The sequence below is a fragment of the Eumetopias jubatus genome, unplaced genomic scaffold (assembly GCF_037043125.1).
Source record: "Eumetopias jubatus isolate StellerSeaLion01/CBP00866 unplaced genomic scaffold, mEumJub1_p1.0 scaffold_1, whole genome shotgun sequence".
NCBI lineage: Eukaryota > Metazoa > Chordata > Mammalia > Carnivora > Otariidae > Eumetopias > Eumetopias jubatus.
The window spans coordinates 145,636,863-145,664,521 of NW_028274807.1; the positions used below are offsets into that span (position 1 = coordinate 145,636,863).

At 35.9% G+C, this 27,659-nt stretch overlaps 1 protein-coding gene across 4 annotated transcripts in view; it reads right to left on the reverse strand.

The window, feature by feature from the left end:
• The window catches only part of NKTR (natural killer cell triggering receptor), a 53,511-nt gene that overhangs the window by 17,963 nt on the left and 7,889 nt on the right, over positions 1-27,659 (reverse strand). For 3 of the 4 annotated variants that reach the window (XM_028106995.2, XM_028106994.2, XM_088026521.1), the window contains exons 3-9: positions 13,844-13,918; positions 13,020-13,127; positions 12,611-12,655; positions 10,779-10,866; positions 2,152-2,181; positions 1,477-1,622; positions 314-536 (exon numbers count right to left, since the gene is read on the reverse strand). In XM_028106995.2, coding sequence (XP_027962796.1) covers positions 314-536; positions 1,477-1,622; positions 2,152-2,181; positions 10,779-10,866; positions 12,611-12,655; positions 13,020-13,127; positions 13,844-13,918 — 715 coding nt within the window. Of the gene's footprint in view, positions 1-313; positions 537-1,476; positions 1,623-2,151; positions 2,182-10,778; positions 10,867-12,273; positions 12,302-12,610; positions 12,656-13,019; positions 13,128-13,843; positions 13,919-27,659 lie in introns of those variants that run through there. The other variant, XM_028106997.2, reaches the window with a different exon arrangement.

Genomic DNA, 27,659 nt, shown 5'->3' on the forward strand with positions numbered 1-27,659 from the left:
ATTAAAGAACATATAAAGCATGAACACAGTACTAAATACCACAGTACTAAATTCTGCTATGAAAATGTCAAATGATCCTAAAACTTAATTTAAGTTTCAAGGATTTTTTTTTCACCTGCAAACACATAAATCTTTGCTATGAAATGTCTGTGCTACTCCTAGAATAGTCAAATTTCAAATTAAAGTCCAAAAAATATTATCTTTTTTCAACAACAGATTATAAAGCTAAGTTTACACAACTGCACATGCTTTCCCCATCAGGGTGTGTGTGGTTTTTTTTAGCTTAAGATTCCCCTTGGTGTTTCACACTCACCCTTTTGGGCTCATTATATGTTTATTCCTTGGCTCTTCTGAACTGCTTGCTTCCTTTCGTCTCTTTTTAGAATGTTTAACTTTTAGCCGCCTCTTATGTTTCCTTCTTCTGCTTCTCTCATGTTCAATTTCACTTTCTGAAGAAGATTCTGAAGAGGAAGAGGAATTGGAAGAGGAATCCGAGTCTTCTGAATGAGTTGGTTTCTTCCTTTTTTTCTCAAAAACTTTTAAGAAATATTAACAAGAATATTAATACTGGATTTCAGTGCCTACTGTTCAGAGTAAAACATGTGACTGCCTAGTATCATAAAACATGCTTTATGAACGGAAAACTAAAGACAGAATTTAAATAAACTTTTCTTCATGTTAATAATACAACGTGCTGCTGAGACTGTAAGGTAACAAAGCCCTTGCCCTCATAAGGCCTATATTCTAGTTGGATCAGGTAAGAAAATAAGTAACTGCATAATATGACAAATGGTTAAGTGCTAGGACAGAAACACAAAAAAAGCAGGATAAAGGGAATACGGAGAGTCAGGCGGTAACTGAAAATTACATCTGAACAGAGACCTGAAGGAAGTGAGGTAAGGGGTCATGCAGATACTTGGGTGAAGAGTGCTGCAGACAGTGGGGACAGCCAGCACAAAGGTCCCTGCGTGCTTGGCGTGTCTGAGTCAAGGTCAACGTGGCTGGGAGGACAATGAATGAGGGGGAAGAGGTGAGAGAAACCGCAGAGAGCAGAATGCCTTACAGACCACGTAAAGACTTTAGCTTTGGCTGACTAAGGGAGCCCTTGGAGAACATCACTCTGGTTGCTGTTAAGGACAGATTACAGAGGATCAAGAGTACAAGCAAGGAGACCAGTCAGGAATTTACGCTGAGAAAAGATTATAGAGAAGGACAGAGGTAAACAGGATAGGTATGAGGCTACTGCAGTCGTCCAGGTCTGGACAAGGCTGAGAGCAGGGGGAAGTAAAAAGAAGGGAGATTTGATAAGATTTGTACATGACTTGGATAGAAAGTATGATACAGAAGCATCGGGGCTACTGCCATACAACTTGTATAGTTTCCTCCACTACTAAAATCCAGTAAGTATGTTTAAGTTATAGTCGTCAATGTGTTTTACATATATCCTAGCTCCCTCCACTCCCCAAAAACCCTTACCATCTTTTGTTGATTTTGTGGCAAGCACCCCACAATCAATAACTCGCACATCTGCATAAGGTCTACTTGCGGCATCCGTTTTCAGATTTTCAATCTGTTCGATTACTTCAAAACCAGAAATAACTAATCCAAAGACGACATGAACCCTGTCACAATACAAATTCGAGAAGGAACTGGTTTGATCCCTATTAAGCCATAAGCAGTAATCACAACTGTTATACATGACATGTCTACAGACCTTAATAGAAAAGCAAAGTGTTTGATGAATGAAACAACTAGAAGGGAATTGGAACTTGAAATCTGCTTCGTAAAAGGAACAAACAACAACAATTACTCAAATTGAGCCTCAGTTTTCTGCCTAAAACAATATATTTTTTTTAAGGTAAAGAGTCTGAAAACAGTCAGATTGCCCTTAATACTCGGAAACTATTGTTACAGAGTCACTCAAGAGAGCACGACTGGGAGGTGTATCCATAGGCCCAGATAAAGACCCCATTCAGTGACATGACAGTTATGAGGTCTCAAGACTGACTAACCTGTGATCCTTAAGGAGGGGCCTGGCTTTGAGAGATTAACCCAGAGATCAAGAGCACCCCCTTGAGTCACCCATGGTCCAACCTGTATTGGACTGGCCACCCAAACCACCCCCCCAAGGTAATAAAATGTCACTCTTACCCATCCAGGTGTGGAGCAGGTTTTGTGGTACTGTGTAAGAAACATCAACACAAAGATGGCAAAAACCAGGTGTTCAGGTGAACAGAGCAGAAGGGTTTAGAGCACAGCATGTAGAGAACAAAGAGGTAAAGATAAAAAGATAGGGAACAAGTTAAATGTGGTATACATCTACACTTAAAAACCTTACCAACAGCAACAGTAGCCATTTTACTGGTTAAAAAAAAAATCGCTCAAGATAATAACGAATTACAAAGTTGTATTTATTTCTCCTATATGAAGACTATCCCTATACATATGTATGAAACAACTTTGAAATAGCATAAAAATACCTTAAAATTAAAGTTACTCTCGAATCCAAAACAACAAAAGCAAAAACAAACTCAAAATTTATCAAGATAATTAAAGAGAATAAAAAGTACTATCATTTGCCCTAAGGAAAGAAAAGTGTGATCAATACTTGGCCTCTACACTTAAATGAGTTCTGCTATTTGTTATTTCTCATACTGAGTCAGTCTGGATCTTTTAGGCAGGCAGATGGAGGTAGGCCTTAGGAGTCCTGTTTCCAGAACTTCCTGCCCCTCCCACCTAAGGTGAAGCTCTGCTGCTCACAGCAACCCTAAAAATGCAATAGGGAGCAAACCTTCCCTTTGTCAACACTTCTGACATGGTAAGTAATGATGGATAACATTATAGACACTTTACATTTCTATGGCCCAGAAAATGCCCAACCTGCTTCTTCTACAGTCACAAACTGGCCAATAGTCACTCTTGGGAAGTCTATGGGGTATATTTGGTTAAGACATTTTGAACCCAAACTGGTGGTTTCCCTTAGCATTGTCACAAATCTTTACAATATGTGAATTGCAGTGAAAATTCAAAAGCAGATAACTAGACTCAGAAGGATGTACCACAAAAATCTTAGTTTGTAAGAATGAGAAACAGAAGAATTTGAGAAAGAACACTGGCTATCAGGCCATGCTTAAAGCAGTCAACTGTGCTAGGAGCTCCCGTATCAATTTTTATATTCCTTTTAAGGCAATTCTAAGATACAAGATTCAACAAAACACAATTTTAACCTTCACAACAATGTTAAAAATCATTATTCTACAAGGAATGGTAGCATTTATACTTACATTAAGAATATTCAGTTCTGTAAAAGCACTACAGAATTTAATTTTAAAAATTGTCAATTTAAGAAGTTCCAGAATTTAAAGCAATCCTGAGTTTTAAAACCACAAAGTCTCAAATTCTCCTTAGAAGACTGAGAAGTTGTAATTCAAGCCAATATAATAGTAAAAATGAGTAAAAACAGAAGAAAGAAAAAAAAGACAAAATCTGGCAAGCAGGTGAGGAACTAACGCTTAAATAATTAAACTAGCATCCGGAAACTACTTTGGATAATAACTTAAAGACGGAAATGTGCTTCCCATATATATAAAACTTTACCAAAACACGCTTATGATAGGAAGATATGAGTACATATGCTAGACAGTGATTCCATTGTATGAAAGATGTAAGAGGTAAAATTTGTAAAGATAAAAATGTCCTACAATGTTAAGGGATCGATTTCAAATACGTAGCAGTGAAAACAAGGAGTGGTTTATTGATTAGGTATATTCCTCCTCCTTCCTTGATCCTTTCTTTCACAACTCTCACATCTTTCGGGGAAAAGCCTACAGATTTTTCTAAAACACACAGAACCCAATTCAGTTTGCCACATTGGCTAATAGGAGTCCTGTAAAAACCACCTGATGGCAAAACTCTGGAGCAAATGGTGAGAGATGAGAACACTCTAGCTAACTGCCGTGAGATAGCAACATACCCCTTGAGACTCAATTTCAGGATGGAATCACTACGTTTATGACAGATTCCAGTTTTGTTTTGAATTCAAATGACAACTGAAGACAAAAAAACTTGGTCCTTTACTGCAATAGTGAAGAAAACAAATGAAGATAAGAACAATTATTGCAGGGGCAAATTTCAGCTGGCTTGCTGTGCCTACACGGTGTGAATAATTAAGTCCATCACTTGCATCCTCAATTCAGGAGGCAGAAATACAAATGTATACTTAAATCGGGTTAGACTACATATTAAGAATACTGAAAGTACCTTAACAAAGAAGCCCCTCGGGGTTCTTAGCCTACATTCCAGGAGTAGAAATAACAGTGTAAAGCAGGCATACTGGCACTAGGCCAACAGCAGACATGGATAAACAGAGGACACTGCCAAACGGGCAGGCAGAAACGATACACTTGGTCCCAGCTATTCAATCCTACTCAACCAAAGAGATCTCATCCCACCAACTCTTAAATGTACTGATCTTTCAAAACTATATAGTGGAAAAGACCCATGCAGTGGTGACACTCAATAAATTCAGACCTCACGGCCAGAGACTACCATAAATATTTAAGTTTATACATGCTTATGAAAACATACCTAAAGGAGAAAGAACCACAAAGAACATTTCAATTTATAAAAGCTTTCAATATTTTCACATTTCCATTTTCTCCTGTCACTTAAGACACTGATTTTCCAGTTTCCTCCACCCCCTGAACGTAATTTAAAAATATATGCATAAGGATTCATTTAAACTTTGTAAATCCTAGACATTGAAAAGTGTCACTGTTACTCCAAAAAACAATCTACATTATTATACCATTATCAAAGAAGCTTTTGGTCTTATACAGCAATTAACAGTTCTGCACTGAAATGAAATCTAAACCATTATATACAATACACCCTTTTCCCCACCCTCCCCCAGAAGAGGTGTGGAAACATGGTGGGGAAATGTACTTCCCAGGATTAACCGCGAACAATAAAACACACTTGTTTTACATGTATTGCTGCTATAAATCAAGCAGAAAGTTTTTCTTACAATGGTTCAATGCACATAACAATAGGATTAAAGAGATAAAGGCAAAGAAAGAAAAAGAGAGCCTTAGAGTAATGAGACATTACCTTTGGAGCGCACGGTGTAACACTCTTTCTGTAAATTTTACACAAAAATGGCAAGAAATAAATTGTAATACACTTTTAAGACAAGACTGAATCTATGTTTTAATATCAATATAACTTTGAAATTAAATATTTTCAAGTTTTATGCAAAGCAAGAAAGCTTTTTTAAAATGGAGGGCTCTAAATTTTCTTTCACATAGAATATGTATGTAGAGACAAACTGCTTAAGAAAAACACTGTGGTGAAGGTGGGAATCTGCTCAGAGCCTTAATATTCTAACACTAGAGTGTGATTAACCAAACAGTGTATTTTGCTTTGCAAATCCTACAAACTAGCTAAGTCAACCAACATCTTTCTCAAAAAAAGAGTAATGTATCCTGAGTACATACATGAATATAAAAATCTGAATGCCTAGGAGCAGTTACTACCAGTGAAAAGCAAAAATGTCAATGAAAAGGACTGAGTTAAGAGAATTCAAAACAAAATTTCAGGGAACTTTCTCTTCTTTTTTTAGTAATTCACTTCAAGTAGTTAAAAATCTTTCATGTGTCTACATTTGAAATCTTTTTTTCATCACACACAACAGACCACTATTAGGAGTAAGTGAGCAAAATTAGGACCATAGTTTCTGTTCAACACTTCTGTGGTTGTTAAGTCCCCGAAAATAATAATAATAATAAAACAATAAAGCAGCATAACTAGAATTTTTAGGATCTCCTCAAAGGATAAAAAGGCAAGAGAGATGAAAGTATAAAAGTATGCTATCAAATTTTGGCCATGATACTTGCTTTTCCTACTTAATCTTTGATTTTCCCCCATTGTAAAAAAATTTTTTTCAAAAAATACACAGTCTAACCAACTTTAAATCTATTAAACTTTAAACATATCTAGTATACTCAGACCAAAATCCGTATTATATATAGTGGACAAAATTCTTTATAAAGGTTTCAGACTATTAAATCTTGAAATATTTAAAAACAAGCTTTAATTTCTTATAAAGGCACTGATACATGAATTACTGTCAAAAATATGATGTTACAATGAATCATGGAACACTACATCAAAAACTAATGATGTAATGTATGGTGATTAACATACCAATAAAAAATATTTAAAGGAAAAAGAAGAATATGATGTTTCAAATAATGTGCTGTTTTCAATGAATGTTGTAAAAAAAAAAAGTGACTCCAGGTGTAAAGTAGTATGAACATAAAGATAACCTATTTCTGTCTACTGTAGCCTTGAACATGCAATTTTTTCCTTAAACCCCTGAAACTACCGCACCATCATGGAAGAGGCACCAAATGATAGTGAGAGACACAGCTTGTGTAAGGGCCATGTTATAGAGCTCTCCCTATGTGTTCCAAAAGTCACCAAATAGAGAGCTTTCAAAAATTCAGCACTAATGTTAACATAATACACATCAAACACTACTAGATACAAAATTCCTTCCAGGTTGCTAATACATATGTCACATAACACTAAGTGATATTAAGACTGGATGTTACAGATGGCAGTTGATACTCAGAGAACTTGGTTTATGCTTAAGTTTCACCAACATCTTTGTTGATGAAAAATCCTGCAATGTACACATAAAGATACTACCCCCAAAAAGGAGGAAAAACTAGAACCTCCCAGATTACTGACACTTACTAGCATTTCTTCTCATACAAATTCATGAATATGTGGAGGGAAAACCATTTCTGCCCAAATTTACCTTTGCTACCCCAAATCGCAGCACAGCTTTATAAACCCCTTAACACCAAACCGGTCTTCACCTCCCCTTGCTCTGCTCTGAAACGATCAGCACTTCTCTCCCACTAGGTGATCAGCCATTTCTAAGTTTGGTTAGGACATATCCTGGAACTACTTTATATTTTCCTCCCACAGTCCTATTTATACGCGTTAACACTTTCTGTTTAAAGTTTGACTTTTCCACATTATCTTGTTTTCTTAAATTTTTATAATTATCATGACCACTGACAGTGGCCAACGACAGAGACTGTTCTCCAAAGCTCTGCAGGTCTTTCTACTCCATGGCTGTACGTAAGGTGGCACAGACCAAGTGAAGGGAGACAAGTGTACCACCACGTCAACGTTCTGTTCGCAGCTGATGAAGACTGCTGCCTAATTTAGGCAAATGAGCCTGAAGCTTCTTTGCAGCACCTTTCAGACTGATGTAAATTAGGCAATTACAACTATTTTCCTTTAGGCAAGACAATGTTTACACACAAATCATTCCACATATTCAGAAACTGAGGATCAACCTACAAAACACTTTCTTCCTTTTATGTCCACATTTTCATGCCAAAATGTTTACTTTATCTTTGAGAATGGGACAGATACTTCATAAGCCAAAAAGGAAAGACAGACTAACTCAAGGTAAATAGCCAATAAAACTAGAACCAAGGTCTCCTGATAGCTAGAATAGTAGCTCTAACCCAAGATATAGTTATTTAATACAAAGCTATAAACCACCTAATCTTTTTAATGACTACTTCATGTAATACCTTCTTTATCTTGTTGATGAATGTATAGAAAAACAATGAAAATTAGAGAATTAACAGACCGTTATTACTAGAAGCCAAAGGAAATGAAAAATGTTTCTGTGTGTCATTTTATCTTTGCATTACTTATACAAGGAAAAGGTTGGACGAGATGATCTTGAAATCCTTTTCCACTCTAAGACTTTATAATTCTATTGCTCTTATTATGGTTTCTTCCTAGTGTTTGGCTTCAACAAATAAATAATAAAAAGAACAAAAATGACTAAATACTGAGTTAACTTGGTTACTATTTTGGTTCCAGGTCTTTGAAGTCCTTCAAAAATACTTCAACATGAACAAACCATTATTTCCTCAGTGAATCATGGGGACAGTATCACTTCCTCCATGTTTCTTGAGCAGTACTATTTCAAAAAGAAATAGTAGGCCCCCCAAAGCAAAATCATTATGACTGATACAGCAGGAGATATAAGCAGTTACTGCAAAAATTACGAATGGCTTTATAGAAGAAAATCTGGTTTTTGTCATATACATGATTGTTACATCCAAAGAAAGCAATATGTGCACAATTATGTTTAATAAAAATTATGTATGCCTTAGGAAGGGGAGGTTTTAAATGCTTCAGTAATGAAGACAATAGTTACTGCACAAAGCACAGGAGTCCTCGAGAAATATTTTGCAAATACAGTAATAGCACCAAATTTACTCCTTAGGAATGACAAAGTAGTAGAATTACAATATGAACTACAAATATAATTGTGCAAGGATGTAGTAAAAGTCCTTGTTAAGCCTGTAAAACTGGACCTATCAAGGCAGTTCTTGGCGTTTTCCCACCCATTCTCACACTACCCTTTCCTGTCTGGAATGCAGAAGAGCTGTTTGAGGCGCCCCAGGAAGAGCTGTGGTGAGAGGGAGAAGCTCAGCACCACCCTCACCACCCTCACCACCCTGGGGCAGCCCACAGAGGACTCTGCCACTGCCCGCCCTTGCAGCCAGCCGCAGCTTTTAGAGTTTAGCTGGGATCACAGACACAACTTGAAGACAGTACATTATACTTTTACACTACTTCCAACTCCAAAAGGATTTGGGCTTGCAAGACAAAGATTTTCAAAGATTTTTCTTTTTATGGGCCACCATCTCCATTTCCCCTTTCTATAACAGAAAGTGTTTTGTTTAGAAAGGTGAATGTTAGTTTTATTTTATCCTTCAACCATGGGGAACCGGTACTTTCAGCCAGCACAAAACAGCACATGCCACAAAAATTTCTTAAAAAAAGATAAGAATTTTTTTTGTATGTACAAAAACACTAAATTACTTCCAAGACTACTTTTAACTGCAAAGTTATTTCTAGAAGCAAATTTCAAACTAAAAGTAGAAAATTTTCTTTCAACGTAAGTTCAGAGTGATTTTAGTGCCATCTACAGTTAATTATGAAGACAAGCTTAAAACTTTTAATCCTAATTCACGGATGTTACAATTTTCATTTGGCATTCCTTGCCAAAAATAGCAGTCCAATGTAAAATTAAACTATGTAGAAACAGCAATGGCCATAATTTTGATACTAAGCATTCCTACAAAAGACTTAAGCAAGTACTAAATAACACAGAAAACCAATTTTTTGAAGGGAGAACCTTGTCATATACTGGATGTTAATTAATGTATGTACCTGCACACCGGTTTTTACTCTTCACGTTCGATTAAACAAGCTAAATGGTATGTAACAATGGGAAGAAGCTGCTGCTACCTGATAAATTTTAATGTACTGATATAAAAAAAGGAAATCTAAAAGAAACTTTAGAGCCCTCAGATGGTAGCTTCTTGACCAATGAATTTCATTAGTTTATCATGTTCACAGTTCAGATAAGCTTAAAAATGGAAATGGGAAACCTCAATCAAAGAGTAAATAGCTTTATATTAAATTACTATAAAGGAAGTTTTTCAAGATATTTCCCACTACTTTTTTTTGGCCCTTAAGAAGGTTAAAGAAAGAAAAATACCCTAGTAGAGAAGTATTAATAACTACTGTTCTAGGGGATCAAAACATGATCTAGGAACAAATTTCGGTCTTCCTTTTTTCCTGCACGCTCCAAGCACTGTCATCTTCCATCAGCTTTCCATTTTTAGGACATTCTTAGGAACAGAATGCCCCTTATCTGAACTTTATCAGATCACGTTGGAAATCTATTTTGCAGACAAATTTAAAATGTGAGATTTATTTTACATGAATAATTTACTCCTTTAAAGACAGGGAAGCGCCATTCATACTCGTCCATTCAGAAAGATGACAAGAACTTTTTCTGGCAAACCATGAATAAAATATTTCTCCAACATATATAGTACAACTGTAGAGATTTACTTCTAATCAAAAGCATTAAACTTCATGCTAGCCAATTATCTTTCCTATTTTAAATCCTGGGATTATAATATAAATAGGTTTTAGAGTAGCTTTAGATAAGAATATAACTAAAAATATGCCAAGTAAGGTTTTGGTTGTGCCTGTACGTACATGAAAAGGTGTTTTGTTTTTTTAAAAAGCAAATTTAGCATTCTGAAGTTTCCTGAGTGCCAATCTGATAAATTTTGGTGGAAATGACAGCAATATTGGTTTAATTCAATTATGCATAGAGATCTCAAGAGATTTAAGTTTTTTACAATGCTGATGCAATAGCAAAGTCACTCATCTCTGTACAGTATCAGAAAATAATGGTACCTCTCTCAAATTAGCTCAAAGAGCAACAATAAGGGAAAAAGCAACCACACAATGGTTTATTCAAAACAACTGTTCTCCAGGCCAAGGGCACATTAGTCCTAGTCTATGAACAATTTTTAAATGCTGATCAATAGTTTATGTTCCAATCTAGTTTCGGTAAACTGAGCCCCCAAATTTGTTAAGTCAAAGCCAATTTCCTTTCCTAAGACGACAACATACTTTGAAAATAACGTACATCTTCAAGTTACATCTTTTAAGTACCATTCTTCAAATGGAGGATATATGCTGAACGCTGAGGCGGTTGTTAGAGCTTACCAGTTTCTGTAACGTTAGAAATTAGTAACAAAGTCCAATTTGGCAGAACTTGAGCATTTAAACTTGGTTTAACTATACCATCTTTCTCATGAACAGCGCTTCTCTGTTTAAGAAAAGCTCATCTCTGAATTATGCCTACTCACATGAAAAACTGGGAACCATTGGTATGTTTCCCTCGATTTGCCATTGACAAAAGGAACGCTCTGTCATGTTTGAGAATAAAGTTTTCATCTGTTTGAAGAAAACACAAATTCGTCAGTCTCTAATTATAAGCCACTTTTAAAGTGTAATGTTCACAGTAATAAATAGAAAGCAAAGGATGAAATTCCTCTTCTGGTCAGTATAGATACTTGTCTGAATATTTAGAAAAAAATTTTTTTAACTAATCAAATAACAAAAGCATAAAAAGATCAAAAATACTACTTAAAGCCTTGGGGAAAAGAACATATATTTAATGCTTTATACAAACAGCCTTAGAATAGTCACTTTTAGTAGTAACATACTTTGGCTAAATGATATGTAAACTACATTATTAACTTTCAGGGAAAACCAGTAAAGAGATTTTAGAAAAATCTCTATGGTAAAGCTCATTTTCTTCAACTTTCCAATTATCTTGCTTAATGCACTATATATGGGAGAAGTTTAATAATCTTATGTGCTTAATTTCTATATGGTAAAATTATTCAACTGTATTGAAGCTAGACTATGAGAGCAAAAAACAGAAAGTTACAATTTTAGTTGTAAGGATGTACATAAGTTAAATAATGTATATAGACTCCGAATAGATAGGATCAAAAATTATCTAAGGAGGCAAGTCCCATAAAAACAAAAACTTAAAGGACAAAATATAATTTTAAGATACACAAGTATCTGCCACCACTGGAACAACCACATTAAAGTGGCCTACAACATTAGTTTCAAATTGCTACAAGCTGATAGAACCAGCTAATGATCTGCTTCCTACTGGTTCAAAGGAAAAACTGTTATAAAGATCACTCAGATTATTTTAATTCCAGCAGAAATATCTTCAAAACTAAATTTCCCTTGTAACATTCATACAAACAAATCTTTTCTTTAGAACAAACAGAAACATAGAAAACTTTAAAAAATTATTACCTTGGGAACAGGCTTCTGAAAAAGAGTAGTAATCCATTTTCCCCCAAAAGAAATATAGAAGACTATTATAACACTGAAGCTATCATGGCATTTAAATCTAGTAAGATTGGATCCCATTATAAATCTCTGCAACTGACTTTTCTAAGGCTTTTTGGGGCAAGTGCAATAGTTAGACTTATGCAAATACTACTACTGTAGGAATAAAACACAATCATATAGTTCTAGTATACAAAAGAAAACATACAAACCTCTGAGGAAGTAGGAAATACCAACTTTTATTCAAAGAAATTGCTGGTTTAGGGGGAAAAAAACATAACTAGATTTTTTTCCCTGATGTAGAATAACCCATTGGGAAAAGAAAAGAGATAGAGATGCATGTATGAAATAGTATACAGAATTTTCCAATTCTTCAAGCAATATAAGAAATTCAGCCACAACCTAACCCAGGCTGTCCATAAATTTATTAGGAAGGGTGCAAGGGAACAGAATTGGAGTTTGTGTTACTGAGCTTCGTTCTCTTACCTTTTCATTTTGCAAAAGACCACATTCTCTATAAACAAAAGAATATGTTGACAGTTTTAGGCAGGAAGATAGGAGTTTTCATGTATATAGTTGCCTAACCTCCATGCTGAAAGTCATGTTTAACCATAAAGTTAGCCTTAATTAATCTTGTCAATTAAAAGTTACATTATTACAATATATTTTATCCCCAAGTTCATGCAAATAAAGTATTTTCATGCAGCATTAGTTTCATGCAAAAAGTGAACTATAAGTACACCTCTCCTCATTAAAAAGTACATGATCAAATTTGCTTTAATATCAGAACTGAAACAAAGGACCATAAAATATTAAGCCTTACCTTTAAAATATCCACCATAAATTGATTCTCCGCCTTTTCCATTACCTGCAAATAATGAGTTACATTAAATTATAATGGAAATTAAAAATATATTAATACATATAAATTACTAAAATACTATTAAAAATTATCTCCATAACCCATTTATTTCAAAAAGTAATCACACCAACAAAATTCAGGAAGAATAAAAATAATCCAAAAGTAGTTGGCATTCATTGTAAGGGAATTCACCAACTATTTATGTTATTATTAAAAGTACATAAAAACAAAATACATTCTTGCTCTACACATCTACTCACTGACCATTTAATATTTATAACATACTGTGACATAATATTTATAATGGTATAATGAGGTAACTCAAGAAACTGACTGATGGAGTTATCAAAAGTGCAACTTTTAGCTCTACCTTCGCTGAAGTCCCCACCCTGAATCATAAAGTTTTTAACCACACGATGGAATGTAGAACCTTTGTAACATAACTTCTTCCCAGTTGTTTTCCCAAGGCCTTTCTCTCCTGGAAAAAAAAAAAAAAGTGAAATTTAGCTACAAACATCTTTCCGTGGAAAGAACCATCCAATTAGTCCTTTGCGAAGTCCCTCCTGTGTGTTGGCACTGTAAGAGATACAAAACATAGGGCAATGAGGCAACAACACACAAACTAAAATAAATATCAAGCAGCATATAAATGTTAAATTGTGTGGCATAGACTCTACATGCAACAGGAGAAAAGGATTAGAAATGGTTATCACTCCAGTAAAAGAGGGCAATCAAGGAATTGGTGCAAAGATTGTATATGTATTTAAGTGTATCTGTTATTTTAAAATAACATTATAGATGTTTTTATTTTTTTTCTACTTTTAAAAAATATTAATTCAATTAAAGATAACAAAGAACAACCACACTGTTTTGTCTATCTTCTAATCCTAAATTTCTTGTGAATCTGGAATGCTAAATTTGTTTAAAACACTGAAATTTAGAATTTATGAACTACAACGTTTAGAGATGACTTTATTACACACAGTAGTACTTTCTTTTTTACTTTTGAGACCATTTCTTTGTCCTTTCTACCCTTCAAGAAATGTTTCCCTGATTTCCTATCAGTGAAAATATTATTTTTTTAATGTGCTAAACTCGTTTTACAGCCAGTCACTTTTTACAGAAAACATCTGTTAAGCAAGATAAACTATAAGCCATGACTTCTCATTGGAAATAATTTAATAATTCATTTACCTGAGCATAGGCAAAGGAAGTTCTTGCATGTTTTTGGACATATGTCTGAGAAGAGCTGAAACATAATGCGACCAACTGAAATAAAACACATTAAAAAAAAAAGGTAAGCAAGATGATTAAATATGCCATATTTTATGTGAGAGAAATAAAGAGAATTAACAAATTGAAAGGTCCATTTTTGTAATTCAATTTTTCAAAAAACTTAACAGGAAAAAATTTAACTGAGCAGTACCAACTAACAATAATTCCACTCTATTCGTTAGTGTTAGAATTCACAGGCAGCCTAAGTGGTTTCAGCCCTAAAACTGTAGGATTTTAAGTGTCTTGTAAAGGGGCTTTACATTATTAGATCCCTTTTAGTACAGTTACCTACCGGAACACTATTAATTTGCTTTAAAATATTCTCAATAATAGTTGTCTAATCTATGCTTGAGGCCCTGCAGTGATGAGAGCACATCATATCACAAGACAGTCATCGTGGCCCGTACTGTTAGAAGAAAGTTCTTCTGTTCTCTGTAGCTAGCTTTCTTTACGCAAGAACTATTTAGAGCCAACCTCCTGAATGTGCCACCCACAACAAAAACTCACATTCTATTCCCTGAGAGAGCATAAAGAGAACAGTTTATGGTTCCTAAAAAATTATAGCAAAAACACACAAAACAGACAAAAAATATACAATACACAGGAAATGATAAGGGGCAAGCCTACAAATTTGATTTAACTATGCCACAGAAAAGGGCTTCACGAACTTTTTGTTCTCAGGACTCGTTCCAAATCTTAAAAAATCACTGAGCTTTTACAACGTGGGTTATATCTATTGCTATTTACTGTATTATAAATTAAAACTCAGAAATTTTTAAAACACAAGAATATAGAGCACACATTCTATCAGCTGTCAGAGTGGTGACATCATTACATATCGTGTAATCTCTGGAAAACTCGACTTGTGAATGAGCACAACAGACAAACTGTATTATTACAAAAGCAGTTTTGATTTTGCAGACCTCACAAAAGGTCTCAATAAAGTAAAAGATGATATTCTGATTTACAATGATATTGATTTACAATCACTTTCCTGAGTCCCCTTTCCCTTTATTCTACAGAATCTTTTCCATCATGAATGAACACTTTTATTTACTCAAAGGGAATTACAAATAAATCAAAATTAACTGTGGACCAAATACAAGTCATTTTCAGCACAGACACAAACTGATTTGATTTATCCTCTATCACTAAGAACCGAATTTATTCTTGGCCATGTCAGTCAGTTCCTCTGAGGACAAAAAGCTACAAAGCTACTACATAACAGACATCCTTAAGGGATAAAAAGTGGAATAATGGCATCATATGAGTCATTCTGTCTACAGCTTCAATGGAGCCAAATTTTAAAGCAATTTCAAAATGTTCTAGCTGATCTTTATAGCTAAAGGAATGAAGAAAGAGATAGGAAATTAGAATTTTAAAGGTATTATTTATTTTATTTGAGAGAGAGTGCACATAGGTGCTATTTTATTTTTTTTTTAAAGATTTTATTTATTTATTCATGAGAGACAGAGAGAGAGGCAGAGGGAGAAGCAGGCTCCCCACTGAGCAGGGAGCCCGACGTGGGACTCGATCCCAGGACCCTGGGATCATGACCTGAGCCGAAGGCAGACGCTTAATCATCTGAGCCACCCAGGCGCCCCATAGGTGCTATTTTATAGAAAACAGGTACTGTTTTGAAAATATTCTGATGTATAGTCTTTAAAGAAAAAAACAAGTCCATGTGGTTCAGTAGTTTACTTATTTTCAAGTGACAGGAGGCATTAACTGTGATTACAAAACATTGAAAAGAAAAATGTAAACTACAGTTACTTAAGGAAAAGACAGAATAAATTTGCAGAAGAGAAGATTCTCTGGCTCCCAAACTGATGAAAAAAATGACTATGATAGCAACCCCATTTCCCAACTGTAAATGCCCGAAGTTTACTGTCTCCTGTAATAAGTTAACATGCTCTGTTGATGCCTCTTCAGAAACTGATGCTGCTTTTGAATGAATGAACGAATGAATAAGATCTCAGGAATATTGTTAACACTACTTATACTTGAGTAGGGTTTAGTAATCTTTGTTAATCAGTCATTATTGTCAATAATATTATCTTTTATATATACTAAGATTTCTTCCAAGGAACTACCACTGTGCCAATAAATACACTGCTCTATAACTGTAAAACTAAAATCTTAAATTGGTTTATGTTAAGCATTAGTTTGTATAAGCATCAGTATGGTGTTTTCAGGGCAAAAAAATATATGATTAAGGACAAAAATGACAGAGCGGGAATGGCTTCTGACTTTAATCCCAACATACCAACATGCAGATCCTTAAAAAAGCCAAGACAGGGGAACAATACTGAGATTACTCAGGTAATATCAACACATTTTTAAACACTGGCTACAACCAGGAAAAGCCAAGACACACCTATTGTCATGTTGTAATCCTGATTTGGCCACTAGGTGGCAGGAATAAAATTAGCAAGTACCCAGAATCTGGATAAAATCGAACATGACCTTTCAATAATATTATTGTTTCTTGTTCTTAGAAACAGCTGCACTGCAATTACACATACCGTAGTGAAAAAAGAGACATATATCGTGGACATAAAAGATACAGTAGCTGGAAAAGTGAGCACTGGTTGGAAAAAAATTTAGGAAATGTTATACTACACAGGGCAAAGAATAGCACATATACAATTACAAGTAAGGGATGAGGATTAAGAACAAAGCTATGAACAGATCATAGTGGGTAGGCAGAGAGCAAAATCTAAGAGGAAATTAAGGAATGGGTTCACCATTTCAACAAAATCAGGCCATTTACCCATTTAACTGAGATCCTCCCCATGTCAGGTTGTCCAATAGTACATAAGACACAGTGCTTATTTTGGGGAGCTCACAGCTTCGCTGGGAACGACAGATACAAATTCTTAAACAATGTGATGAGTCATCAGTGGTATGAACAAAATACCCTTATATCCACCCCTAGGCTGACTGACGTGGTGTGAGAGCAGAGGGACAGGGCAGGGACCGTATCTGTTGTACTCACCACTCTATCCCCACTGATTTGTACAGCGTCTGGTATGTAGTAAGTACACAATAAATACTTGAACAAAAATAAGAACACTTAAAACCAAATTACTCAGAGACAGGGATTAACAAAACATAGATGAAGGGATACCTAGATATACAGATAAAAAGTATTCATTACAGACCAGGAAAAGTGATTACAAGTGGTGTAAGATCAAGACATAGCTTCATAAAAGCTATTTTCAGAGGTATAAAGGAAAAGAATCCTTCTAGCATCCAGGCAATAAAATCATGTCACCTACAGGGAAAAAGAAATTAGGCTGACTTTTGACACTTTACATTAGAAACTGAAGACAACAGAACACTGTCTACCATCTTAAAGGGACTAATATGCTGTGAACAAAGAATTCTATATATAGCAAAGGAAATACATTAATTAGATTTTATCCTGAAAAATCTATTTGAAGGGCACCTGAGTGGCTCAGCCGGTTAAATGTCTGCCTTCGGCTCAGGTCATGATCCCAGTGTCCTGGGATCGAGCCCTGCTCAGTGAGGACCCTCCTTCTCTCTCTCCCCGCTCATGCTCTCTCTCTCTCTCTCTCTCGTTCTGCACTCTCTCAAATAAATAAGATCTTTAAAAAAAATCTTATTTGAAATATAAGCCTGAGATATGACTCAAAGAACTAATGAGAAAGGCTACTGGGAAAAGAATGGCATTGAACACTAAATCCATTACAACACAGAATTAAACCTAAATAACTATAGTAATTATGGTTACAAAATATAATGTTACAGCTATTGGGAAACAAAGTATGTATTGGTAAATTCTTTTTTATTTATTTTAAGATTTATTTATTTATTTCTTTGACAGAGAGAGAGAGAGACCGCTAGAGAGGGAACACAAGCAAGGGGAGCAGGAGAGGGAGAAGCAGGCTCCTGGCTGAGCAGGGAGCCCAATGCGGGGCTCGAATCCACTGGGATCATGACCTGAGCCGAAGGCAGACGCTTAACGACTGAGCCACCCAGGCGCCCCTCTTTTTTGTTATTTTTAAAGAAGCTTCTAAAAATGTTTTTCTTTTGAATAGGCAATGTTTTCATGATCCAAAAATCCAACAGTAGAAAAAAGTAAAGAGTGAGAAGTCTTATTCCCACTTCTGTCAACAGGTCTGTCAACACTTTCATTAATTTCATGTGTATGCTTCCAGTCTTTTCGTACACACAGGCAAATATTGATATATTCTTATTTTTCTTATTTTAAAAAGATAGCATAAGTTTGCTAAGAGAGTAGATCTTAAAAGTTATTACAAGAAAAAAATGAAGATATCACATAAGGAAAAAAAATTTAACTGTATGGTAAACAAGACTTCCTGTGGTGATCATTTTGCAATATAAACACATATACTGAATCATTACGCTGCATACCTGATATATAAGATGTTGTATGTCAATTACATCTCAATTTTAAGATAAATAAAAATAAGCGGTTTCTTGGTTAAAAAAAACCACACTGTACTATACTCTGCTTTACACACTTAATGAATATATCATGAAGATACATATCACAGTACATTAAAACCAACAAGAGGGGGTGGAGTTGGTTAGAAAAAGTCCATTTCCTGATTATTTCACAGTGGGAGTCAACAGGTAAGGGAAATATGGTTTAGGAATACTTAAACATGTAATTCACCTGCAGAACTAAAAATACATTAAACATCTTTCAAATTATTGTGGCGGAGCAACCCACAGTAAAAAGATATAAAACAAAGAAAAGCAAATAGCAAGAAAACACAAATAAGATTTAAGATAAGACCAAACAGCTCTATAATTTTTTGGCACATAGAGATTTTTTCATGACAGGTCAATCAACACCCAGCTAAGGTATCCTGCAGATAGTACCAGCAAAAACTCAAAAGAGAATTTATTGGCTCTATAGTTAGTTGACAAGGATATGGGCAGAAATCAGAGAATCAAAGAACTATAGGAACCAGGATGTCAGAGTGAGGGCAGATCTTAGAGCTACCAGTCTCAAAAGGCAAAAGGTTCTGAATACCACTTCTTTGTCCCAATCAATGCATACAGCTCTAAACATTTTCATTAATGATTAGATATATTAATCACTCAAATGAAGATTAAAAAAAGCAGTAAGCAAACCTAAGAAAAATATTTAAAAAAAGCTTTTAATGAAAGTACAAGCAGAAATTAATAAATTAGAAAACAAAATATTAATTCTAATTAATAAATTAGAAAACAAAAATATTAGACTTGATAAATAAATTCTGAAGCTGGCTCTTTTGGAGGAAAAATAAAAAGGAATACCAAAATATAGGAAAGGGCGCTTGGGTGGCTCAGATGGTTAAGCGTCTGCTTCGGCTCAGGTCATGATCCCAGGGTCCTGGGATCGAGTCCGGGAGCCTGCTTCTCCCTCTGCCTCTGCCTCTCTCTCTGACTCTGATGAATAAATAAATTAAAAAAACATTTAAAAAAATATATCGGAAAAAGAATTATAAGAAAGTATGGATTACAACTCCATGCTGACAGAGACTAAAAAACAGAGCCAAGAAAGAAACTAAAATGCTGTTAAGTATCCATCCAAAACAGCGGTGTTAACTCTTCATACTGAAGTACAATGTCATCTCAACTGTTTCACAGTACAGCAAAAGATGAAAAGCTTTAACAAATTTTATGAAGCAAATTAAATTGATACCAAAGCCTAAGAAAGATGATATAAAACTTTAAAACCCTATATACTGGGGCGCCTAGGTGGCTCAGTCGGTTCAGCATCTGCTGTCGGCTCAAGTTACGATCCCAGGGTCCTGGGATGGAGCCCTATGTTGGGCTCCCTGCTCAGCAGGGAGTCTGTTTCTCCCTCTCCCCCTCTGCCCACTTCTGCTCTCTCTCTCTCTCAAGTAAATAAATAAAATCTTAAAAAAAAACAACCCTATATATCAATCTCATTTTTTAAAAGATACTATTAAATATTAGGAAATCCGGGGCGCCTGGGTGGCTCAGTTGGTTAAGCATCCGACTCTTGGGCTCCTTCCCCTGTAAGCAGGTGTGTGCGTGCGCGCTGTCTTAAAACGAATAAAATCTTAAAAAAATAAATATTAGGAAATCTACTAATTTATTGGAGAAGGAAGAACTCTATAAATATCCTAAGACAAAAAGCAAAAGACCATTTGATGAAATTAACATTCATCCCTTAACATAAACACAAAAATTCTCAGACATCCTTCAAATCAATAGCCAGCATTATGTTTAATGGTGGAACATTAGTACAGCACTAATGTCATTAAAGTAAGGAACAAGTTAAAAGTGCTTGTTAGCATCACTACTGTCTGATGCTGTTCTAGAAATTCTAGGCAATGCAGTAGACGAGAGAACCATTTGAGAAGTATATGTATCAAAGAGTAAGTTTATCATTATCTGAAAGACATAACTGTAAATCTAAATAACCTGAAAAACAAACAAATATTAACGGAGACATTAAAATTGTTAATATTTACCTTATGATCAACAAGAACTAGTAAAAAAAAAAGTTAACAGTTAAAATCACATTCACAACGCCAATAAAAAAAATTCTAACTACTTAGCCATAACAGTGCAGGGCTTATAAAAATTACAAACCTTTGACAGGCATAAAGGCAACCTGAATAAAAAGAGAGGCATACCTTGTTCTTAGACAGGAAAACTCAAAATTGTAAATGTGTCCAACTTTCCCTAAAGTGACCTATAGTCATTTAATTGCAACCCCCCAAAAGTAGTGAGATTTCTAGAGGAATTTAACAAAATAATCCTGAAGGTTCTGAATGAACATGCAATGCCCCTCGCCCCCAGTACAAACTGAAAATTAAAGACGCTGTTACACTTCACCCCAATTACTTCAGTAAATACTCCTAAAGAACAAAGATAATCCCCTACCTAGCCCCAATACCATTATCACACCCTGTTAATAGTGATTAACACCACAGTCTAATACACAGTCCATATTCAAATTTACCCAATTGGCTCCACCTGCCCTTTATACCTTTTTTATTCTTTTAGAGACGAGAGAGAGCACACATGGGGATATGGCCAAAGGGAGAGGAACAGAGAGAATCCCAAGCAGACTCCCTGCTAAGCTCGGAGCCTAACATGGGGCGCAATCTCACCACCCTGAGGTCATGACCTCAGCTGAAACCAAGAGTCAGAGGCTTAACTGACTTTGCCACCAGGGCTCCCCTATACCTCTTTTTTTAAAATCCAAGAATCTAACCACAGATTATGTACTCATTTGGTTGTCATGCCTTGTTCTCTTTTAATCTAAAACAGTCCCCATCTCCATCCCCCCCCCCTTTTTTTGCATCCCATCAGGAAGCACAGGTCAGTCTGACACATTACTGGTAATGCTGAAATATCAGCCAGATCTCTGTTATAAAAGTACTTCCCCCCACTTTTACATTAAGCATATCATGTTCTATAACAACTTTTAACCTAATGGTTTGGCCACTGATGATCCTTTCCCGAACCAATCATACTGAGGGTTGCAAAATGTTTCTTCCAATTCCATCATTTCATCTGTATTTATCCAATTTGAATCATTCTGTTAAGAGCTTCACCCACCCATCCACCCTATGACAGAGTTATTAACAAGACAAAGCCTGGGTCCCTGACATCATCAGCCTGGATCTGCTGGGAGCCATGTAAGAGGAAATTTGTCTTAAATTTAAGTCCCCATTATTTAGCCTTTATGTTTAGCAACCATCGCCTTCATATATTCTAACAATACAGATATTTTCATATGATGGTAAACTAACCACTAGAAGTGATTACATAAAGCTCAATTTATTAAAACAGAAAAAAGTTGAGAACATGCTGTTTAACAGAAAAAGGCAGGACCAGAATAGTATGTAGCGTATACTATTTTTTTAAAAATTGTGTAGAACCAGTATACAGAATTAAGATAAAATGTTCAGAAAAGGTTAGTTGTGATTATCTCTGCATGGTAGGATTTTAAGGCAGGTTTAACTTTTTAAATATTACTAGAATTTTTATAATGAGCATGTACTATTTTTACTGACAGAAAAAACAATGAAGCCCTTTTCAGCTTACAATGTGCCAAACAGATGCAGCAAGAGTTCAGGTCACATAGTTTAGAACTTGCAAATTAGCTTTACTGATTGTAATACTCCTTTCTTCCCCTAATGTGTCATTCATAAACATTGGCAATCTCCATCTTAAATCTTACATGTTTAAAAAACCATTTTTAAATTGGTGGTTTGGACTATGGAAAACATTTTCTAACAGAAACAATGTTATAAGTGGTGATTAAGTCCTGAGGATAGCCAAGAAAGTCTACCTGATCCATAATTCTGATGTAATTAAGCAAATAACTAATAGTATTAGCTAAAATTCTAGGAAGGTAGGAAGAAGTAAAAGTTTTTAATCCCTTCCTGTATACAATAATGGAAGATACATTTCAGAAATACTTTTTTGTTTAAAAATTCCCTACCACCATAACCAACCTCTTTCCTATCTTAGATGCTCCACTCCCCAGCCAACAAATATCCTAATGCTACCCTGATACTCAGCACTCGCCTCAAATCTGACCTGCTCTTCAAGGAACTTCACAATACTAGCCCTAGGTTTTGCACAACAGCCGTGGTATAATGGATAAGAAAGAAAACCTAGGCTAGAGCCCTGGCTTTTACAATTACTAGCTATATGATCTTGGATCAATCAGTCCCCCTGAGAGTCTCCTCATCTGTAAAACAGATATAAATCCTACATCGTAATATTGTGTGGACTAAGACACCCTAAAAATATATGGTACTGGGGCACCTGGGTGGCCCAGTCGGTTGTGTCTGACTCTCAATCTCAGCTCTGGTCTTGATCTCAGGGTTGTGAGTTCAAGCCCCAAGTTGGGCTCCACACTGGGCATGGAGCCAACTTTTATTTTATTTATTTATTTATTTTAAAGATTTTATTTATTTATTTGAGAGAGAGAATGAGAGATAGAGAGCACGAGAGGGAAGAGGGTCAGAGGGAGAAGCAGACTCCCCACTGAGCAGGGAGCCCGATGTGGGACTCGATCCCGGGACTCCAGGATCATGACCTGAGCCGAAGGCAGTCGCTTAACCAACTGAGCCACCCAGGCGCCCCTGGAGCCAACTTTAAAACACACACACACACACACACACACACACACACACACTCACATACATATACTAATATTATCATAGCCAAGATTATTACCAGGTTTCAAACACAGTTGGCTATTAGTAATGTGACTTATCAGAGGCCACCTATATAGAAATGAGCAGAGCCAGAACCAGAGCCTGGTCTTCTGAGTCCTCATCCAGTGCTCTTTCCAATATACTCAGCTGTCTTCCCAGGTTCTAACATCACTGACTTTCCCTTGCCCCAAACACAACTCCCAGAGTGGCTCTCTCATTGAGCAATTAAAGAAAGCAGTCTTGCTGCATAAGTTCAGGTCATGTATAAAAACAAACCTTCCCAGAAATGATAGCATTCTTTAAAAGGAGACACTTATTTGCCCAAACTGATCTTATGTACTTCAGCATAAAAGAACTGCAGTTTGCATGTAACAGTTAAGTGAAAACTTTCAGGCTCTCTGGGAAAGATGACTGTCTTGGGGCAGAAGCTAGATACCCTCGGTTTATTCCTGCTTTTCACAGTCTCCTTCTTCTACTCCCAGAATCCGACTTCTAAAAAAAACACCAAGTTTTTCAGGTGGTGACAACAGCTAGGTAACAGCAGGGGGACAAAGAGCAGCAGCTGTACTAGTTCGCACTGTCTGCGTTGTCTGTTTGGGTCACTTCCAAAGTACTAGTGTCACTGTAGTTTTGTGATGAAAATGTCAGGGTCTTCATATTAACTACATTACCTATGAGGATCCCTTCTTGGAGCTTAATTTAGGGACATAACTCTTCCCTTTTCCCCATCATATTGGGTACCCAACCTGAATACAGAGATCTACCCTTCTTAGCCCCTCTACTCACCCGAATTACCTAATTAAGAATAAGGCTTCACTGATTTGTGCAAATCTGTAAGGACTGCAAACAGGAATTTGGAATTTCACCAAATAGCAATCTACTTAAGACACAGTCTCTTGGAACACAATGAAACTAAAATAGGGGATTACCTGTAGCAAGGCTTACAGTCAGGCATTCACAGCTAGCGGTTTTGAATGCAATTTTTGAGATAATTTTTTAAGCATTACCTCAGTTCTAGATAACTTTGTCAGTCACCCAAATCTTGCCCTTTTTAGCCTGAGCTTTTTTCTGCCTATTTAAAGAAATCTTTCTAGTTTCCATCTGCTTTTATTCCCAGTAAGGTGTTTACTGAACACCTGACCAGTTGTGTTAGGTGCTATATGTTCTACCAAGGGTTCAGGCTGAAAGATATATTCTGGGAACCTTTAAGACTACGTACGTGATGTGCAAAACAGAATTGTAAGGAATGGTACTGGACGGCTAGTTCATACCACTAATGTGAGAATACGCTTGGCAACAACACTGACAGATAAATACCAACAAAGGTAGAAAAATAACAGGAAAGAAGAGGGATTCAATGGGGGGGGGGCGGGTAGGGGTAGGAGGTACGGGTTAGACCAGGAACAGCCATCTTATGTTAAAGGTAGAAAAGGGAAAAAAAATGTGTGTACATTTCACTTGGGGTTTTGAGGAAGAGAAAGGGGAGGGAAAGGAAGATGCTATGAAGTCAACTTTCTCCTCTCAAAGTCCCCATAAAAATCTGTGTCTGCCTTCAAAACCATCCAACGAGGTCTGGTGTTATAACTGGATTCTTCAGGCCCAATTTCTAAATGAATGAATGAGTGAATGAATGAATGAATGAGTGAATGAATGAATGAATAAGTAAATGAAAAAAAGGGAAAGAAACCACACCAAACCCTCTTGCTTACAGAAACCTGAAAACAAGCCTTTTTCCTAAAATGTAAACAAAAAAGGCCTTATCTACAAAGGTGTGTCTAAATAATACCTTACTATGAAAGCCCTGTACTTGACTCAGTGCACATGCTCATGTTCATTCACATACAATAATTAAAGCGACTTAAAAAAAAATACGTCAGATACCATGCTAGGTTCTTTACAAGTAACAGTCTGCTCTGCAAATAACGTATCATTTAAAGAAACACTGCATTATCAAAAATCACATATAAAAAACTGTTTCCATGGGAAAATGGGAGTTGAGGGACAAGGGAATTTACGGTTTCAGTAAGAATGATTTTTTCATTAGAAGTATCACTATTATTAAGGCATGTTTTTAGCTATAAGAGTATACTGTAAAACTTCAACATCACTGTGGAAATCCTACAATTGATCATACCTCACTCTGTCCCCCTTCCCCAGCACTGTCACTAGCATAGTCCTTCTTACTGTTTTTCAGATTAGTCAGGACAGACAAGAATAACTTAGAAGAGCAGTGCTGCTTAATTGCCCTTGCTTCCTACACACTAGCTCCCTCCCTTGTATCTGATTATTATAACACAAATGGCAGTCTGCCTAATTAAAACCATGCTCCTTAATTAATCCATGCCATCACAATAAATTCATGTTTCAAAAACACAATCTGTAAGATAGCTGGTTGTATTATTTTATTATTCTTCCCAACAACCTTACTACACCGGCACTACTACACTGGAGTCCTTCCTATTTAATTTCTGAGTATATAAAAAGGGAGGAAATCATCTAAATAGTGCAGACCACTGCATCCAGTCCCTCTATTCACAAGCTCAGGACCAGGGTGAGATTGAGATGGCAAATACATTTCTCCTGTTTCCTCAGTACATATCAGATCCCCACATGCCTCACTCTCAAAGTAGAAACTATCTTAAGTATGATGAGTCTTATGTTTAAAGGGAAATTTTGAATATAAGCAAATTTTGCCATGCTATCTTAAGGCCACATTAAGACAAAACTGACAGTATTTCCATTCTACAAAGAGGTCAGGTGGCTTGCCCAAAGCCACAAGCAGTACTCCATTTTCAATTCAGTTTCTTGGATCAATGAAGTAAAAACACCAATTTCAACTACATACCCATTTTTATCTATTTTGATGAATTGCTAGGGTTTTATGATATTGCTCTGAGGCCCACATAAAAAAAATTTCCAAAGTCAAGCATTCCTCTAAAGAAATACCCTGGTTATCACTTTTGAGAACAAACTTCGGGGCACCTGGGTGGCTCAGTTCATAATCTCAGGGTCCTGGGATCAAGCCCCGCATCAGGCTCCCTGCTCCTTGGGAAGTCTGCTTCTCCCCCTCCTTCTGCTCCCTCTGCTTGTGCTCTCGCTCTGTCAAATAAATAAAAATCTTAAAAAAAAGAAGGAAAAAAAAGGAGGAAGGGCACTGTATTCCTCTAAAATGTCAATGTCATAAAAAGCAAAAAAAAAGGTATAAAAATGGAGGATAGAGTGACATGGCAGCTAAATGTAATTATCTCATGCTAGACTAGATTTTGTATTGGAAGAGAAAGAATGCTAGGTCCAATCACAAAAATGGAAGGAATACAGAGATGGTAGATTAAAGTATCACATCAATGCAAATTTATAAAGTTGATAACTACATTGTGGTTATCTAAGAAGTATCTCTATTCTTAACAAATACATTAAGAAAAACACACTGAAGTATTTAAGAGTAAAGAGCCATGGTGTAGGTAATTTACCCTCAGACTGTTCAGAAAAAATTGCACATGCAGAAAGAAAAAGCGAGAACAAATGGTATAAAATGTAAACGGGTGATTTATAAAGGACAGATGGGTGATTTTTACTAATTTTATTTTTCAACTTCTTTTAAATGTGAAATAACAGCCACATGAAAAATTCAAAACACCTGTAGATAAAGCCCAATGCCTGCATTCTGTGAAAGCATATGTCTAGAACAGCAGTTCTCAAACTTTTTGGTCTTAGAACCCCTCTCTATTTTTTTTTTTTAAGATTTTATTTATTTATTTGAGAGAGAGACAGAGAGAGAGAGAGCAAGTGAGAGAGCACAAGCAGCGGGAGCAGAGGGAGCAGAGGGAGAAGCAGACTTCCCAATGAGCAGAAAGCCTGATCTGGGGCTCGATCCCAGGACCCTGAGATCTTGACCTGAGCCGAAGGCAGTCCTTTAACTGACCGAGCCACCCAGGTGCCCCACCCCTCTATATTCTTAACAATTACTGAGGACCTTAAAGACTTTTTATATAGATTGAATCTATTGATATTTACTATATTAGAAATTAAAATGGAGAAACTTTAAGAAATATTAATCAATTTTCAATAAAATAAACTCATTATATGTTAACACAAATATTTTTAATAATTTATATTTTCAAAATTGAACAAAAAGTTTTAATGTGTCATTTTACATTTTTGCAAATCTCACTAATGTCTCATGTAGCAGAAGACAATTCTCCTGACTGCTCTTGCATTACATCTATTGTGTCATCACAAGTCCTATAACCTGTGGGGAACCACTGCGGACTGACAGAATGTGAGTGAACAAATGGGTGTTTGACACCCTGGGGGCTCATGAAAGCCAGCCATCTTGCAATCTGAAAACAAAAGGCCTACAACATTTTACTACTATAATGTAGTATATCACAACTATAATATACTTTGAAATACCTTACATAAACACTGATATAAAGGAATCATGAGTTTTTAAATTAAACCTTAACCAGAAAGAAATACCCTCCAAAAGTGAGAATCAAAGGCCACACCTCAGAGATGGCTACTAAAAATACTTCTGCTATCTT